At 38.4% G+C, this 18,806-nt stretch overlaps 1 protein-coding gene across 8 annotated transcripts in view; it reads left to right on the top strand.

Annotated features, from left to right (window-relative positions):
* LOC143890034 (Pentatricopeptide repeat (PPR) superfamily protein) overlaps window positions 1–11,251 on the top strand; it is a 98,525-nt gene extending 87,274 nt beyond the window's left edge. For 6 of the 8 annotated variants that reach the window (XM_077394548.1, XM_077394545.1, XM_077394550.1 and 3 more), the window contains 2 exons: window positions 1,035–1,130; window positions 10,753–11,251. In XM_077394548.1, the coding sequence (XP_077250663.1) occupies window positions 1,035–1,130; window positions 10,753–10,866 (210 nt within the window). In that variant the 3' untranslated portion in view covers window positions 10,867–11,251. Of the gene's footprint in view, window positions 1–1,034; window positions 1,131–1,212; window positions 1,260–10,752 lie in introns of all 8 variants that reach the window. The other 2 variants (XM_077394551.1, XM_077394546.1) reach the window with 1 other exon arrangement.
* Window positions 11,252–18,806: the final 7,555 nt, after the last annotated feature.

The following is an 18,806-nucleotide window of genomic DNA, read 5'->3' as shown; positions in this document are numbered from 1 at the left end:
CTGATCGTAAGACTATTGAAGAATCAAAACAGACAATTTGGAAAAACAAAGAAAATATATCTAACCAATGATTCACTTCCAATGGATAAATGCCCTCTTAACGGATTCTTAAGATCACCTGATTGGAGTGGTTTTAGGGTTACGACCAATCCATGTTGCAGCTCACCGAATGAATGGTTGGATCACATTTACATATGTCATGTGCACCTAATTAGGAGTCACTAGACCGCCAAAAAGTGCTGACACCGGATATTTATCCGTTGTTTCTTTAACCTAGTTTCTTTCTGATGCTTAAACAACTGTAGATCTATGTTCATGGTCTGCTATTAAGCTAGATCTATGCAAGACTGTACTAGATATATTTTCTTTTGTGTTTTCTTATAAATATTATCATTAAATGACAAATTATATTTAGATTTATATTGTTAATTGAAGCTTAGGGCTAGATATGTACATCGGCGTGATAGGAGCTGGTATAATTATTTTTTAACTTTGGTACTTTATTCATTACTTATTGGCATTTTTTGGGTATTGAGGTTGTTGGTATTGAGGTTAGGTGCCGGAGAATGGTATTAAGCATGTCTCCTTGAACCCCTAACCAGGCTACATAACAAATCAAACCCTTAAGCTTTCAAACAAGCAGGCACATACCCCAGCCACTGAAATCACAATGTGCATCTACTGACTTTGTTCAAATCCATGACCATTAGTATTTATTTATTTTTAATGGTTCCATGACCATTAGTATTATTATCTTTAATTTCATTTAGATATCAAAAGTACTACCCTTTCTATCATTAAAAGAAAGAAAAAGTATTTTTTTTATTTCTGATAATTGCACTTTGTTTTTCTGACAATTGCTCTTTGTTTTGGTGCCACATTAACACATTTTTTTCAGGACTATATTAAGTTGTTAACAGAACATAAAATTTATACTTAATGCTTATGTTTTAAGACTTCTGCAGTAGTAGAGGTAACTACTTGTTAAGACCACTAAATGATTTGCTAAATACTGGCCTTTCTCTTCTATTTAGGGTGCAAATCTGATTGGCGTTGACAGTCTTGGCATGGATGTAAGAGTTTTCTCTGGTGTAGAAGCCCAAACTATACGCTTTTCTTTCAAAGACCGGGTAAGAATCTTCAAAGCAGTTTAAATCCTCGACTTTGGTTTTTAATCTGATTTAGACTACTACTGTTATGTTGGTTTTGTAGAATTTCATATTGTTAAGCATTTATGTCTGTTGTGACATGTGTAATCTGTAAGTGCTCACATTCTCTTTTACAATTCTTTAGTCATGAAAGTTCACTAGGCTTAAAGATTGTACTCTTTGTAGAGATTTTCTTCATCGATTCCTTGTTCTCATCCTCGTTTATAATAAATGATATCTCTCAAATATCTTCACTTTCTTTAGGATCTTATTCTTATTACAGGGTGCATTTCTTTTAAAATATCAAAAGGACGAACTCAGCTGACTCACTGGTCCACCATCTCTGGTGATGTGAGCCTGGGATTTGTTTTTTTTAGTTAGGACATGCTGGCTTATTTAATTTAGACACTATTTTTTGTTTTTTGTTTTATTTGACTGGACCTACATGTGGGAGATGTTCATATCACTACCTGTGGCCCAATAACCATACCCCTCTACGAATGGTCCCTCCCTCTACTACCCTAAACCCATCCTTAAACCCTCTTACAGCCCTATGGCCCACGTAGCCCATAGCTCAAGCCCAAAACCCAGCTAAAAGCCCTTATGTATTAAAGCCCTATTGGCTCTACCCATGGCCATCGTTTATAATAAATGATATCTCTCAAATAGCATCACTTTCTTTAGGATCTTATTCTTATTACAGGGTGCATTTCTTTTAAAATCTCGAAAAGACGAACTCAGCTGACTCACTGGTCCACCATCTCTGGTGATGTGATTTAGCCTGTGATTAGTTTTTTTGGTTAGCAGTTTAGGACATGTTTGCTTATTTAATTTAGACACTATTTTTGGTATTTTGTTACCCCTCTCTCCCCCTTTACTTCCTTCTCTCTTCCTCCCTTACATGCTCATGGCACAGCTGAGTGAGTCACCGCTTTTCCCCTTCTATATCCCCTCTTCCCTCTCTCTTTCGTCTCTTTCTACTCACCGCTGTGAGCTTCCACTCCTATTCTCTCTATGGCTATATCTCTCTCTCTCCTCTCTTGATCACCACCTATTGTTGGATGACCAAGGCACAAGGCCCTCTCAAGTATGTTTTCATTATCTTTTCCCCTTCTCTTTCCCTTTTCTATTGTCTTCACTCGCGCAATCCCTTTTTCCTTTCTTCTCTACCCTTATTTCTCTATTTTTTTTCCCATCTCCTTTATGCCCTTTCTCACGACAATTACCATATCCCATGTTGCTAACATCACCAACATACCCGCTCTAGTTACCTTATCATCATCCCCCTTTTACCTCCATTTAAGTATTGATCTGAGCGGGATTGAACCTATAGCTCAATGGTTGAGGCTTTGTTCTTCAACCAGGAGGTCTGAGGTTTAATCCCAGCTTACCTACCCAAAAAAATATTTATCTGAGCCTTTTAGACTTATTTTTTATTGGATCTGTTACTTATGATACATACCATTGGATTTAGTTTCTTTCTTAGTTAGTTTTATTTTCTTTCATATATCTGATTTACGGACAGTACTAGGATTGATTATGTTCTTTAGTGATGAATGAACTCAATAGCTTTGAACTTTTATGAAAACTCTCATTGCAAATAATTACTATGTTACATTTAATTTGTTTGGGAATATATGTTGCTTCCCTAATTGAATTTGAAACCTTATTATCGCTTCAAAGTTCCCATATCCATGGTTTGAAATTTTGGTTTCAGCATATATTTCGGACCTAGCCGAAACCGAAATTTCGGTCGAAATTGAGTAAAGATGCTCGAAATGTTGTTTTTTTGGGCCGAAATTGAAGCTGAAATTTTGTAAAGGAATAAAAAATTAATATTTTATGTGATATTTCGCCGAAATTACAGAAATTTCCGAAATTTCGACCGAAATTTTGTACATTTCGTAAATTTCGGATTTCGGTGTCGGTGTTGACCGAAATCCGAAATTTCGGTTGAAATTTCAAACCATGCCCATATCTGACTTGCGAACCCTAGGCTTGCATCAAATTGGTATTAGAACTCGGATTTCTTATAGAATACTTTCAATTTAAGTCCCCTAGGTGTTCAGTAAGAGTCCCAATAGTCTCCCTTAGTTGCATTCCTTACAGAATCTATTTAGTGCCCTCGAGATGTTCGATAAAATTTCCAAAAGTGTCTCGGTTAGTCGTTTCTTGTCTGTTAGGGGATCTTTGGATAGGATTTGTGTTTCTTAGCATTTTGCTAAGTCTTAGAGTCTACCTTGGAGTGGCTAGGTATCAGTTGCCTTGCGTAGAGTCCTTCCATTTTTGTTTAAGTTCCCAAAGTCTGTACGGTTATCCTGCTTATTGATTACTCACTTATAACCCATGGCTAATATGGTCAATGTTCAACATCAAGGGCAAGGTCAAGGCTAACCGTCTGGCAGCCATGGTTTTAAATTTTGAGTGAAATCCGAAATTTCGGTTTTCGGTCAAGACTGAACCCGAAATTTTGGCCAAGAGTCCCAAATTTCAGTCGAAATTGACACAAGTTTGAAATTTGTTTTTTTTCTTCTTTTTACCGAATTTTGGCTGAAAGTTAGGGTTCGGCTATGTTCGAAACTGAAACCGAAATTTTCATCCGTGCTGGCAGCAAAGCATTCAAGCTACAAATAATCATACATGTTGGCTGAGATTTCTCCCTAAACAGCACCAGTGAGCATATTGGGCTTTTGGCCCTTGGAAACACCATCCCTTAATGAACACACACCCAACCTGTCTAACAGTGTAAGGCGAGGCGAGTAGTTGAGGTTTAGGCCTACACGAATCCTCTTAAGGTGGGTCAATACACAATGAGAAATTTGAGCCTTAAGAGAGGGGCCAAGGTATTTAGATGATGGGCACATACATCATTTGAGGATACACTAGTACGAGCTTTAGAGAGGTCCAGAGACTACGGAGTTAGACTAGATGTTAGGGATGTTAAATACCATCTCGACCCTGATGAATTCCTTGAGTAAGTGGTTATCGTAGATCACTTTTTTGAGTGGAAAGTGCTCCATGAGGGCAATAAAATTAAAGTCGTTAACAAAAGTAAAAGGTGGTGTCCTTGTTTGGTGGAAATAAACCCAAAGTAGGAGAGCTCAAAGAAGCATGGCCAACATTGATGACTGGGCTAACATGAAGGAAAGAAATGAAAAGTAGGCACTTGCCATCTAACTTTAGGGAAACTCTCTGTCAGAGACTATTGTTCCTTAAACAAGGAGTTAAATCTGTTAAAGAATATGCGGAAGAATTTCATCTCCTAATCGACTGTAATGCTGCAGTTGAAGATGAGGAGCAAACTACTGCTCGATACATTAACAGCTTATGCTTCCAGCCCCAAGAATCAGTCTCTTGACATTTGATTTTGTTAGATTGACACCGAAACACGAGAAGATGGTCCAACGTTCTTTGCGAAGGGATACGAACAGAGGCTCCTCCAACTCAACCAACAGAGGCCTCGTGGCTAGTCGCCCAAACTCCACTCCTAAGAGCACTGCCACAAGACTACATGTAGGTGAGAAGAAGTCGGAGCAACCCAAACCACAGAGAACCACATTCAAATATTTCAAGTGTTGTGAACTGAGTCACAGATCGTGTGATTGTCCACATAGGAAATTTAATCCTTAGACCAACTTTGCATAACTTGTAGACGATATGTATGAAAATGTCCTCGAAGTGGACAACAACACCTTCAATGGGAGTGCTCCTCATGAGGAGACCATGGTTTTAAATTTCGACCGAAATCCAAAATTTTGGGTTTTGATCGAGACCGAAACTGAAATCGGTAATACCCGAAAGGGCCATTTATTTCAGCCGAAATTTTGAAATTTCGGTTGAAAATTCATTTATCCCAAATTTCGTCCGAAATTTTAGCGATTTCACCCAAAAATCTCGATTTTTTATAATTATTTAATGTTGTTCCGAAATTTCAGCCGGAATTATCTAAATTTCTGTAATTTCAGCCGAAATTTTGGTAATTTCTATACGAAATTTTGGTAAATTCTATACGAGAAAAAATAGCCATTAATTTGATTTCGGCCGAAATTTCGAAATCTCGGCAGAAATATCGGTTTCAGTGAGGACTGAAACGCATTCCGAAACCGAAATTTGAAACCATGGAGGAGACAGATGAGGCAACTCTTGTGGCAGACCACCCTTGATGGGGATCGTGATAGACCAGTTTGTGTTTTCCATCACGTTATTGTTTTTTTTTTGAAGTGATTTTCCATCACGTTATGCGTCCCTTGAGGTTTCAAAGACACACAGATGGTTGAGAGAAGCAATATCTTCCACACCACTTGACCAGTAGGTAGAAAGCTTTGCATCATTAGCATGACAGTTGAAGTACTGAAAACCTGGTCTCAAAGTTAATGGTCGATAGGTTGGAGTTGAAGACTGAAAAATTGAATCAACTATAAAACATTGCATGGTTCAAAGGTGGAGTTGAGGTCCCAATTTATACCCGTTGTCTTGTGAACTTTTCCATTGAAAATGTTTACAAAGACACTGTTTGGTATGCCGTCACTCCCTTAGAGGCATGCCATATTTTATAAGGCCTTCCATGACAATATGATCGCAAGATCACCCATGACAAAGAGAAGCACATACTCCTTCGTCAGAGATAGCAGGAAGATAAAGTTGAACCCAGTAAGAGATACCCTTAGGATGTCGAAGGATATGCCAACACCTCAAGTGACGACGAATGAGGGTGCCAAACCTAAAGGAAAGGAGTTGGCATTATTTTTGAGTTTGCCTAAATTTGAGGATGCATGCAAAGAAACAAATATATTAGTCCCATTGGAAAAGAAGAGTCTGACAGCTCCCGAATTATTGATCTGATCCCAAAGACGTTTCATGATGCGCTGCCTCCTTTTCGTGATATACAACATTGTATTGATCTAGTCTTAGGCTCTAATTTAACCCAGCTCGCTCATTATCATATGAGCCCTGTCGAGCATGAGGAGTTACATCGGCAAGTCCTAGACTTGTTGGAAAATGGGCTTATTCAAGAAACCAAGAGCCCATGTGTTGTGCCTGTCCTTTTGACTCCAAAGAAATATGGGATGTGGAGAATGTTCCATTTACAAGATTACTGTCATGTGTAGATTTCCAATACCAGGCTTGAAACGTTGGATATGTTGAATGATGCTTATCTTTTCTCCAAGATCCATCTTAGAAGTGGATATCACTAGATTAGAATATGACCATGAGATGAATGGAAGACTATCTTCAAGACTTGAGAGGGTCTATATGAATAGCTAGTCATGCCTTTTGGTGTATGTAACCCGCCCAGAACATTCATGCATGTGATCAACCAAGTCCTACGACCGCTTATTAGGAAGTTTGTGGTTGTACACTTTGATGATACCCTCATCAATAGCTTGAACCCCGATGGACATGTCTCCAACGTGAGGAAAGTATTCTAAGTATTGAGGGAAAACAAATTATCTGCTAATATGAAGCAGTGTGTGTTTATGACAAATTGCTTAACCTTCTTGGGGGGATACATTGTGTCGGCTGATGGAATTAAAGTCGACACAGGGAGAGTTGAGGCCGTAAGAAGCTGGCATTGGCCTGAATCCATTAGTGATATATGTTGGTTTCACAGAATTTCAACGATTTATTCAAAATTTTAGTTATATGAGAAGCTAAGCGACGTCAAATTTGAAGTCGCCATTAAAGCTCTAAAAATTTGGATGCACTACTTAATTGAGCGAGAGTTCGTACTGGACCCTTACCATGAAGCATTGCACTACATTAATTTCCAGCGCACCTTGAATAAGTGTCATGGGAAGTGGGTCACAATTTTACAAGAATGCACATTGAAACAAATTTGGGGTTCTAAATTGCGTGGAAAATGCTTTGAGGTGGTCCTACTTGCTTGTGACCCTAAGAGCAATGGTCATTTCTTTTGACTAACTTAAGGGCCAGTGCGTACAAATTCATATTTTGGTCCTATCTGAGTCTTTATTAGTTGGCAGGTATTGAATTGTCATATCTTATCTCGTTCATGATGGATTTTTATTTTTCGTGATCCGGTATCGAGTGGAGAAGATTTTTCCCTCCAAACGAACCTACACCGGATGCCGATCCAATTGCAAACAAACGGTTCTTGTTACTCGTGAATGCACAACCTGATCTTAGGAGAGAAAAGCCGACACACGATTGACCGGTACATAGAGAAATAATGGAGCAACTTGTTGCTCATTTCCACGTATGACATGAATATCCTTTGAATGCTTTGAACAAAATAAAGCCATAGAGAAACATGGAAAAGATAAAGAGAAGTAGAGATAGAGATATTTGCGCAAAAGGGGTGGACATTCCCTATTCTTCCATTAAAGAAAAACACTCCAATGAAGACAACCAAAAGCTCTCCCCCTTTACACGTGTTGCACTTACTACTTATTTTACACCACTTGCTACCCTCCAACCTTGCCTTTTTTTCCTACTTTCTACTTACATGAGTTGCTGCACTCTTTCAAAAAGGAAATAATTTCTAAGTAATAGAATTATATATTCTTTTTCTATTACATCTATTTTTTATTTTTTTTTAAAAGCGACATATATATTCATACTATGAAGAGTACAGTGGGGATAAGAAGTCCCTAGAGACATTACATAGTATCTGTATAGGTAATTCAGGATAGACCCTGAATTACTAAGAAACATAGGGGCCAGCGATACTACACATTCGAGACAATCCAAAAAACAATCATGTATCTCCTCTACTCCTTGAGCATCCTCCAGGGCATTCCAGCCTGTCTACCTTTCTCCCTAAAATGTCTCACTCAGAAGGTTACTTAAGAAAATTATATTTTTTACCTATTACTTTTTCCTCGTCCATTCTTATATTCGGTTCCGAAGCACAGAGAACCTCTATCAAGATACCAAAATTGGCCAACTGGTCCTTAACTCGAGGCTATTGTGCGCAGTCAGTTAGGTCCACCATTAAAATCCTAATATCCAATTCCAATTCCATGTCTTCTGGCCAGAACTTCAAGGCAAACTGTGGAGAAGGAACCTCTTGCACCGGGTTCTTCGTGATAGCTATAAGCTCTGCTAGGTTATCAGTATACTCCAACCATTGACGAAAGAAGAGAAGTTTGTACAACGGTGTACAAATCTCCTTGATGTTGAGAGTACCTGTTAGGGGAAAGAATTCTTCCGCAACCAGCTTAAAATCCTCCTAAAAGTTCTTCCACTAACGCTAAATAATCCCTTTGACTTGCTCCGGTATAGTCGGAGCTTTCTCCGAAGCTATTGCAGAGTTATATCGCAGGCTACGAACCCAATGGTGATGTTGGAACCATTCCGTATACCCTGAAGACTCCCTCTGAATTCTCTTATAGGTACGGGGGCCAGAGGAAGAAGAGGAGGGGTCAGCCATGCAAGTTGGGAAGACCTTACTCTTGCGGAAGAACAAACAGAAAGTGACCTATTCTTCCACTCTAACTATACTAAACCCCGTATTTGCGCATCCAAGGGCCCACGTCTTCCTCTCGATAGGATTAGATATTATAAGTTATGTTCCTTCCCGAGCAAGGCAAATCCTTTCAATATCAAAAAGCTGCCACCGCCAAAATAACCTTACCATTTAAACCAAAAACCACAGGACCCAAACCTTTCCATTTGTCAGTATAAAGCCGCAAGCCTAAAAGGTTAAAATTATGACTAAAAAACCCTTTCTATCAATAATCAGACCTGTCTACCAAGGAAAGGATCCTCATCCACAACAGACAAGGGTACGTCGAAGTACAGCTGGCTTCCCAATTGAATCCATGGGGGCCCACCAACTTTTTCTTTTCTCTTGGGCAACATTCCCCCACAGACTGCACCAGGCTGATTTGTCTGGGAGATCTTCGCACGTTGTCTGTCAAATCCTAAATATTTCCTGAAACCTGCAAAACGCCCTTTTTTTGACCAATTACGAAAGGGGCTTGCATTCCTGGAATGGTTCTTAACCAGATGTTTCACAAGTTTTAACCCATTTCCCATACTGGGTCGATAATGTATACCATCGGAAGGAATCCATGCTGACGTAGCAAAGGATTTGAAATTCAAATTCAAAAGGTGGCAATCCAGTGGTCCAGAAGTTTCCCGGCCAGTATTTTCCGGTGGTAGAGTCGATGGACATTCTGTAGTCGACACATATTTTCCAGGTTCTGAATTCAAAGACAGTGATAATGAGCCCCTACTGCTCAAGGATTCAACCCCAATCGTATAGATTTGTCCAGAAACTTGAATTTGAATGGAGGGTGGTAAAAAATTCCACTACGGAGCCAGGATCTTGGTAGACACAAATGTCATACACTGGTTATGACTCCCTTCCATTTTAACTTCTAAGACCTGACCAAAAAGATTACCTAAGGCTTGAGCAGTTGAGACGGCCCATACATGAAGGGGGATGCCATAAAATCTAACCCAGATTTCCTCCAATGTTGGGGAGAAATCTGTAGTCCAAGAGAGAAGGGAATGAAATTTGTCTACCCACAATTTATTGCCTTTGTCCATGATCGCTATGGCTTCTTGTTCCGACTCAAAAATAAATAAAACTTCATCCATTGATAATAGGCATGGGCATGAGAGGGAGGGGAGGTTCCAGACTTCTTTTGCCCATCGCCAAAGATCATAAAGATTATCAATAGCCGAAGTGGCTAAGGATCCCCACTCTTTAACTTTTCCGACCAGACAACATCTAAGGGAGGCCGACCAAGTCACCGGAATCCTGCCAGAACTTTACCATATAGAGGAAATAAGGGGAAATCACACTTTCTCAAACCCTAACCTTCGAAATCACAACATACGGATGATCGTATAGAAAAATCTAAATCCAAAACCTCTCTTACCTCGATTAAATCTTCAAGGCTTCGGCGACTCTCGAATCTCTCCAGTTCCATTCTTCACTTCCTTCTCTTCTTTCTCTTCTTCCTTCTCTCCCCTCTCCTGGATGCCCATCTCTATTTGTTTAGGATTTCTTGCGGAGAAAATTTGCTGAAAACTAATATTTATAATAGGGTTAGGAAGCCCTAATCTAGATTTTAAGGTTTTTGACAAAAATAGCCTCAAGGAAATTCATACTTTACGATTTGGGGTATTTCAACCCACTCTCCTCGTTTTGGGAGTTGCCCTTTTCTCTTCTCTTATTCCCTGTCTCCCCCCTTCTCTCCCCTCCAAGCTCTCGACACCCCCCCCCCCCCCGGGATGTCTCTAATGCTCATGGTTGAGTGAGCGCGATGCTTTCCCGTTTCTTTCTTCCCTCTACCCACCTGAATCTCTCAATTCATGGCTGTGAACCACCACGCCTCTTCTCTCTCCTTTCTTGATCACCTCCTATTATTGGGCGATCAAGGCAGCAGATTTTTGTAATTGAATGTCTACATGCTTGTACTGTGAAAGGATTTAGATGTCAAATTTGGTTGTCATTTTGATTGATAAATCTCTAAATCAGATTCCTAGAATAAAGTAGTTTTAAAATGGCTCTGGCTTTCATTGTAGGAGAAAGAGAACCAACAGTCATTTGTTTTAACTCTCGCTAAATCCAATATTGTAATATTCAACTTTTCCCTTCTCATCTGAGATACTGGAAATTGATGTGCAGGCAATGTCCGGAAGTGCTGCAGAGAAAAGGATAAGGCAAATGCTGTTCCCTCGATATTACCGCAAAAACTACAGGACTTCTGGCAATGGTCGCTGGGACCCACACTCTTTCTGAACCCATATCTCTTCGCTAAGCTCAAGTGAATAGTTTGAAATTGACTTACAAAGTTGAAGATTTTCCCCGCTAGTATTTTCTATATTTGTAGGATATGAGAGAGAGAGAGAGAGAGAGAGAGAGAGCGAGAGGGGGGGGGGGGGATGAACAGGTAGTTTAATCTAGGGTTTTCCTAGTGAGAGAGAGGTATAGAAGTGTTTTCCTTAAACTAGATGACCAACTGCAGGAAAGATTTGGGGATTTACAAAGGTGCAACAATAAAAAGAACCCATTTCTGGAATTGTAATAGCCTTTTTTTTAATGAATTGTAGTAGCCTTTTACAGCTGGTAAATTGAAAACAAGATTGCCATTATTAAAACATTTTGTTTTAGGGCGATGATATTGTCACCCCCCCTAAATTACGCATTCGCTCCCCTTTTGGCTTGATTTGACGTCAAAAAGCATTAATAAGGGGGGCGAATGCGTACGCAGGGGGGGTGACAATATCATCGCCCTTTGTTTTATAGCACTGAATTTGATGATCGTTAACAATGCCGTCAATAAAACATGTCCCTTTAAATTTCCTCCCAATGGAGGTGTTTTGAAATGCCTCATGTATGCATGCTTTGGCATTTTTGTGACAGGGAAGATCTTTAGTGATACAAGTTAATAAGAAATTACAGAGAGGAATTGTATTTTGTATAGACAAGAAAAGGTTGTAGAAGTTAATCCATGTGAGGGGTTTGATGTAAAAGGTTCAGAGGAAGGCACACGATCTTGTTATATTTCAAGGAGGAGAAATATGTCATCAAAAAGTGATTACCTTCCACTTTTTTTTTTATATTTAATTCTTCATTTTAATGACACCAAAATGCTAAATTACAGAAAAGGCAACCGTGCCTGTAAAGACCGCCCTTTTATTTTCCCTCTTTGATCTTTAAAATCTGAAATTTTGACCGCTCGATCGTAATTCAATGATCAAAATCATCGATCCACCTAAGATCGATTCTCGATCTTGAATTGGTTCCTTTATTTCTTCCTTGATTATCTTGGATCAAGTGATCTAGGAATCAAGGGCCTTTGTTTATTTATATTCAAACTTGTAAATGGCTATTTATTTTCCTTGAAAACCAATTTTCATGGAAAGAACAAGATTAAGAAAAATCTATAATGTGAATAGTTAATTGGGCGTGACCCACATTTTTCCTTTAATGGGAAAACGTGTGCATAGTTTCCCAAAATCGTGTGGGCCCCACTTGTGTGGCTTAAATGACTTAAAAAAGGATTTCAAAATCTTAGAAGATTAGTAGAAAATATATTAAGGGAAAATACTAATAAATATGGAAGGAAAGAACTAAAGTCAACATGACATACTTGGAAGGAGATTTTATAGGATTATAGTTGCCTTGCTCACAAAGCTTTCTTAGATAAAAGATTTTAAAGGAAATAAATTCTAAAGGTATTATGGAAACTTAACTAATCACTAAGATATGCTTGGAAGGAGAATTAATAGGAGTAGAATGTTAGCAAGATCGAGATCTTTTAAAAAAAAAAGGGAAAATAATATATATTAGATTCCCTACCTCTCTCTCTATCTCGCCCAATTCTCTCTCCCTCTATCTCACGCCCACTTTGGGTGTGGTTAAAACTGGTTTTTATTGGAGATTTGACAGAAAACTAATAGAATGTGAAGGAAGGTTAGGGTAGATCCAATTTTCATCTTTGCTATTCCATCGAAACAAGTAAGTACTTTTATGTTTCTTGTTTTCATTCTTATCTTATGATCGTTAGCTTTGATTGAGATTTTAGTGGTTTTGTTCTTAGTCATATTGATCAAATGTGTTTCAAATAAGTTTTTTTGTTTTCAACTGTTGAATACCATCATATTCAATTTTTTTAGGGTTTTATGTCAACAATTAAATGCCTTTATGTTAACCGAATGGATTTTTGAATGGTCCTTATTTCATCAGTTGAATGTCATTTTTTATGGGTTTCATCAGTGCATTAAGTACATGTTTAAGTCTCACATAATTTCCATTAGTAAATGTTTCTTTCACAAACAGGGTATGCACATATGAGATAAATGTATTTTGGGGTATGTTTCTTTCACAAACAGTGAGCATATAGTTTCGAATGATTTTTGGTTATAATAATATAAGTAAGTAAGGTGCCGAATGATCTCTTAATATAACTGTACATACGCATAAGGTTTCGAATAATTTTTTAATATATCTATTATGAAATTTCGAGTGTATATAACCCTAAGTCTCTGATCATTCCTCCAACACTTATATTTTAAGTTGTTGGAATCAAATGATTTCCTAATACGATTTTTGTTCTTGTCAATTCTTTTAATCCCATGATTTTATGCAAAAATTCATCAGTCCTATGTATTGATGTACGTGTAATCCTTGACTTTTGACTGTTCTTTTGGGACAAACAAATTTATTTGCGACCATAGATTTTCGACAATCCTATTCGATCAAATGACTTTATTATGTATTTATTGTTTTATGTACCTTAGATACAAAATTGGGTCAGATCAATAGTATCATATGGTTTAACATTCGGTTATGATTTTTGGCACTCCTATTGGATCAAATGATTTTATTTGTTCTATGTACCCCACAGATATATCTTTTCGTCAGAACATTAAGATCCAATAACCCTATATGCGAAAATTTGTTTATAGACACCCTTTTTAAATTAAATAAATTTACACTACTAGGTAGTTATTCTCTATAGAGATACTTGAATAAATATTTCATCTAATCGGTTCATAAGTATAGTATTTATAAAGAAAAATTTGTATAATTTATTCCCAACAGTTGTATGTTCATATGAGTTAGAAAATGGTACTTAGACCTAACGGTTATATGACCCCATAGTTGGAAAATGAATATTTTTGTATAATATATACATTCAACAGTTGTATAGACATGATTAGAAAATGAGAATTTTATTTTTTAAACCTTAGATCCAAAAGTCACATAGGTTAAGGGGATAGGAGATGGGAAATTTGTTCCAGGAGTTGTATCTCCGGAATGATCAGAACAAGAATTCAAATGAGTTTTGACCTATCTGATTTTTTTTTTATAAAATGAAAATATTTCAATTAGAAAATGTAGTTTTGACTTATTTGATTCCATCCACTGAAAAGAATATTTTGTATAGAAAAATATCGCCAGACTTCAAATACAAATCAAATAATATATGGATCCATACATGCATAAGTGAAGGCTCATGTTGGATCCTAGTAGAATATGAATGCTTTTCATGGTTTGGACTGATACCAGGAATAATTAAGTGAGAGCTTTAAATGGTAACATGGTTAGTATAGTTAAACAAAAGTTTATGGATGGCCTCGACTCCTGACAGTCATATGACTATCAAATTTGAATTTCGCAGTGCAATTCCTAAGATAGAATAGTCGTTTTCAGGTTAATCCCGCTCCATTCGTAAGACTCGTCTCAAGCTTCGCACCAACCAGGTTTGATAAGGCAGTTGATAGCTGGACTTAGCTTGTATAGTTATCAATTAATGTGATTTGGAATGTGATAAGTATCTGTTGTTTTACTTTACTGCAAGTTTAAGTTCATTTTGTTCTAAAACTATAAGAGTTATTGCTTTATGCCATCATGATGTTTTAATTAAATAAATGCTTTTATGATATTACGATATGAGACGAAAGGTTTCAACCATGAGAATACATGTAATTAAGAACAGACGTAAGAAAGGAAAGAAATGAAAATCGTAAATGAATAAGGGTGATGGGAAGCCAGGAGCTATCCCTGATAAACGACTAGACAACATGGGAGTCAAGTGCAACTCATATTGATAATGGAATCCTCTGAAGACCACGAGTCTCTAGGCGGTAGGATCTAGCGTAATAAGTCCGTACGGAACCGACCGTGTAGGCCAAGGTAACAGGCGAATGGGGGCTGGAGTACCTTGGGGTAACATTGATACTTAAATGAAGTGATAATGAAGTTTTCTTTCCAGTACTTGTTTTTCAATAGATACTTCTCATGAACCTGTCTCATTTAATTACTACCTAATACTTGTTGAGCATAGCTATATGATCATGTTGTCCTCACTCAGTTTTCATCTCAGGGTCAGAGAATGTAAGAGGAGCGTTTGCGGATGAGGACATTTAGTTCGTTGGGCAGGAAAATGGAGTTGAATAGAGATTGGAGATGATGAGCAACGTCAATCTCTACAGTTTAAAACTTTTATTTGGAGAAATGTTTATGAACTTCTAGTTATATTTTTATTTTAGATGTTGAATTTGAATAATTGTAATGGAATTTCCTTTTAAGTCATGGAATAAGATTCGTAGATGGTCATGGATGTAGTTAGAATGATTATGTAAAAAAAAAAAACAAAATTCACGATAAGTTTGGACAGGTTTGTTCTTGCTTGTAGCGATCTTTCGAATCGGGTCGTTACAGTGCCTGGTATAGGACATCTATACGTATGTAACCACTAGATAGAGATGAACTTGTCACAAGAAGATTAATTTGCATTATGTAGATTAGGAGACGATTAAGGGATTCTCTAATGATAACTATTATAAAGAAGAATGGCTTTCAAGATTGACCACCGTTTTGAAAATAAAGATGACAGTCAAACTAACCAAAATAACACTTTTGAGGTTAATTTTGGAAAATTTATTCATAAACTTTCCGCCCATTTGTTTTGAAAATTTATTCATAAATCAAAGTTTATTTGGTCATGTTATTGGAAACAATATTCAACTTCTTGCTAAGTGTCACCACTCTATGAACCCATTTTTTTAAGTAAAAAGGATTTCTGTTTTTTCTAGCAGCTCTCATAATAAAAAGAAAAAGTTAGATTACGACTAAAAACCAGTCACGAGAAGGTTTATTGGCAACATTTTATACTGTTTAAATTGATTTATCAGTTATAAATAAAATATTTTTAGGTAATATATCAGCAGTAAATAGGAAAAAGAAAATTAAGTTTATTACTAAACAAAATTTCACCTGAAATTGGCAGTGTATCTTGAGAAACCAGCTTGAACAAATTTAGATTATATCATGACGTTAGTAGATGACTTTTGTGTATTTGTTGGTTTTTCAAATCCTGAGTTAAGGTGGTATCTCCCCATCCCGGACATTTTAAGTATTTGTAGAAGGTTGATGTTTTTTTATTTAGTTTTGTGTTCTGAAGGGAAGTTGGTATGCCCCCCTCATCGTACTCTGATCATATTGTAAAATTTAGTCCCAGTGCAGATACCGAGATAAATTCAGGGTTAATTAAAAAGAGATTGGTGTGGCTACAGAGAAAAGTACGGAATGGGGGCTCATGTTTGGAGAAATTACGGATTGCCGGCACCTTTTAAAATAAGAACGAAACATGGGCTAATCTTCAAAATCGGGTGGGAAAATGACCCCATCAGGATCAAGGTGGAGTCCTCGTATGTCGGTCCTTCTGACATGATATCAATCATCCTCGTATGTTGGTCCATGGTACTTGCATCATTTCATTTGCAGATTCCTTCTTCTTGTATCAGTATTGTGCCGGTGGCATATCCGTTTTCCTTTTCGGTGGCACACAGTTTTTGTACCGTTGGCGTACGTATGTTGTAACTAGCTGTATTGTACCACCCACATAGCATACTGGTGGCGTACATATCGAGAAATAATGACCTGGTTGGAAATGGCACCATTATTATGAGGCACCGTTCCAGGAGACGGTAAACCCGAACCGTCACCAAATTATGTCTATTTATTTGCGCCTTGGGTTCTTCTCCCCCATCCCATTCGAACCGTCCCCAACTACTGCAAGTCTGCAACTCTCTTCTCTTAACAATGGCGCAAGATCTCGATCTTTCTACACCAGGGCTCTTTGAAGCTTTAGTAGTGGACGTGGGCTCCTCGCCGGAGGCTGATCCTGCCGTTACGGAAGAAGAGATTAAAGAAGGAACCCCTGAACTCCCAGCCCTTCCTCCTCCGGTGACCGGAAAGAAGCCGGAGAAAGGTTCCTCGAAATCTCGCGCTCCATCCCCAGACACATGCGAGATGTACTGCAAGGAGCGCCTCCGAGCCTTTGTTGGAAACTTCAAACGATCGGTGAGACGCACCAAGACTTGGGGTCAGGAGTTCGCCACCGAGTTCCTCCAACTGGGGGATGAGGTGTGTGACCTCCAGATGAAGGTCGCACTCCTGGAGGAAGAGAACGCGGTTCTGAAGGCCCAGCTGGAAGGCTTGTCGGTGGGTGCTGGTCCTTCACAGGCGGAGGTTCCTCCCAAGGCAGACCTTGCTGAGTGATTTTCTTCACTTGGATTCGTTGGACCTGGATCTCGTTATCGAGGAGGCGAGAAGTTCTTCTCTGGAACTCTTCCCTAAGGATCCGAAACACCTTTTTGCCAGTTGTATAAGAGTTTCAGTCGCTGTTTACTTTTATTTTCTGTTCAATACAAATGTTTGGAAAGTTGACTGTTAGAAGATGTGTAGTAGTAGATGACTATTTGTTCAAACCCGTGTATAGATGATTGATTAATCAATACCATTCTTCTTTGTTCTGTTCATGTCGTCAAGGCCCAATCCATTTGATATGAACTTGTGGTTACATCACAAATGAAGTATCTGATGCAAAATGTCCACGATTTTCCACTGAATAATTTTTGGGTAAAAAACCAAACCAGATTCAATACATGGATACAGGTAGATAGAAATTAGAAGAAATTGATTAACTTGGTAAATTTAATAAATGGTACGCCACCGGAATATACAGTACGTCACCGGAATATATCGTACGCCATCGGAATATATCGTACGAACTTAGAACCTCACTAAAATGATTTGTTCATCAAGAGTTGGGACAATGTCTCTGTATTTAGGGACATAACGGCATCAGAAATTGAAAGCAGGGTTGAACAGACAGTAGAGATGATATGAAAGAGTTCGAATGAAGAAAATGGTGAATACTGAGAGATGGCGGTATCAGTAAAAGATGCCACCATTCCAGTTCGATGTCCACGTGTCGTGTATCCGACCTTCTATGCGTATTGGCGACGGCCAAGATTTAAACGAACCGAAGTTACTCTGGGTTGAAAGGGAAATTTCAAAGCCAAACCAAAACAGCTGTCAAGAAAGTAGCCACCGTTAGAAAAAGTTTTTTTACGACGTGTCAAGCATCCTTCCGTCTGGAATTATTTCCGACGAGCAGGATCCAAAAAAACCTATGCTTCTGTCGATTCAAATACACATTCAGACGAACAAAAAGAAGCCTTTTGGAGTGCGCCAACGGATGTGGTGTGGTATTTATGGCTCCCACGTAGAGTACTGGTGGCGTATATCCCTTGTACCGGTGGCGTACCTATCGAGAATTAATGACCTGATAGGAAAGGGCACCATCATTATGAGGCGTCATTCTAGGAGGCGGTAGACCCGAACCGTCACCAAATTACATCTATTTATTTGTGCCTTGGGTTCTTCTCTTCCATCCCATTCGAACCATCCTCAACTACTGGGTAAATCTACAACTCTCTTCTCTCAACAATGGCTGAGGAACGGCGCGAAACTAAATATGACCTCTCCTTCCCGCCAGGATTCCCTTTCGTGGATGTGGAAGCTTTGCTGAACAGTAAATACCTCCGGATGTTCTATGGAGAGCCGGTAGCCAAGAGGACACGCCTGGCGGAGAGTTCTAATCCCCCTCCTCCCACTCCTCCCATAACCAGGGTCACCACCCTCGAGGATGGCTCCGAGGCTTGTCCCAAGGGAGAGGAACTTTAGATTGTATATATAACTTTTTGTTTTGTTTTAACTTTTAATATAATATATGAACTTTTTGTTACATTAGAAATGAGTGTTAGTATGATGGTAGAAAATGTTTGTCTGGGTAAATTATTCCTTGGGTCTTAGTATTGTCTGGGTAAATTCCATAAGGGTTAGTATTATAGAGAATGTGTGGGTAAATTACATCAGAAATG

Source organism: Tasmannia lanceolata, unplaced genomic scaffold (assembly GCF_043159265.1).
Source record: "Tasmannia lanceolata isolate RefF3 unplaced genomic scaffold, GAP_Taslan_0.1 ptg000013l, whole genome shotgun sequence".
NCBI lineage: Eukaryota > Viridiplantae > Streptophyta > Magnoliopsida > Canellales > Winteraceae > Tasmannia > Tasmannia lanceolata.
This window is presented reverse-complemented; position numbering and strand designations above follow the sequence as displayed.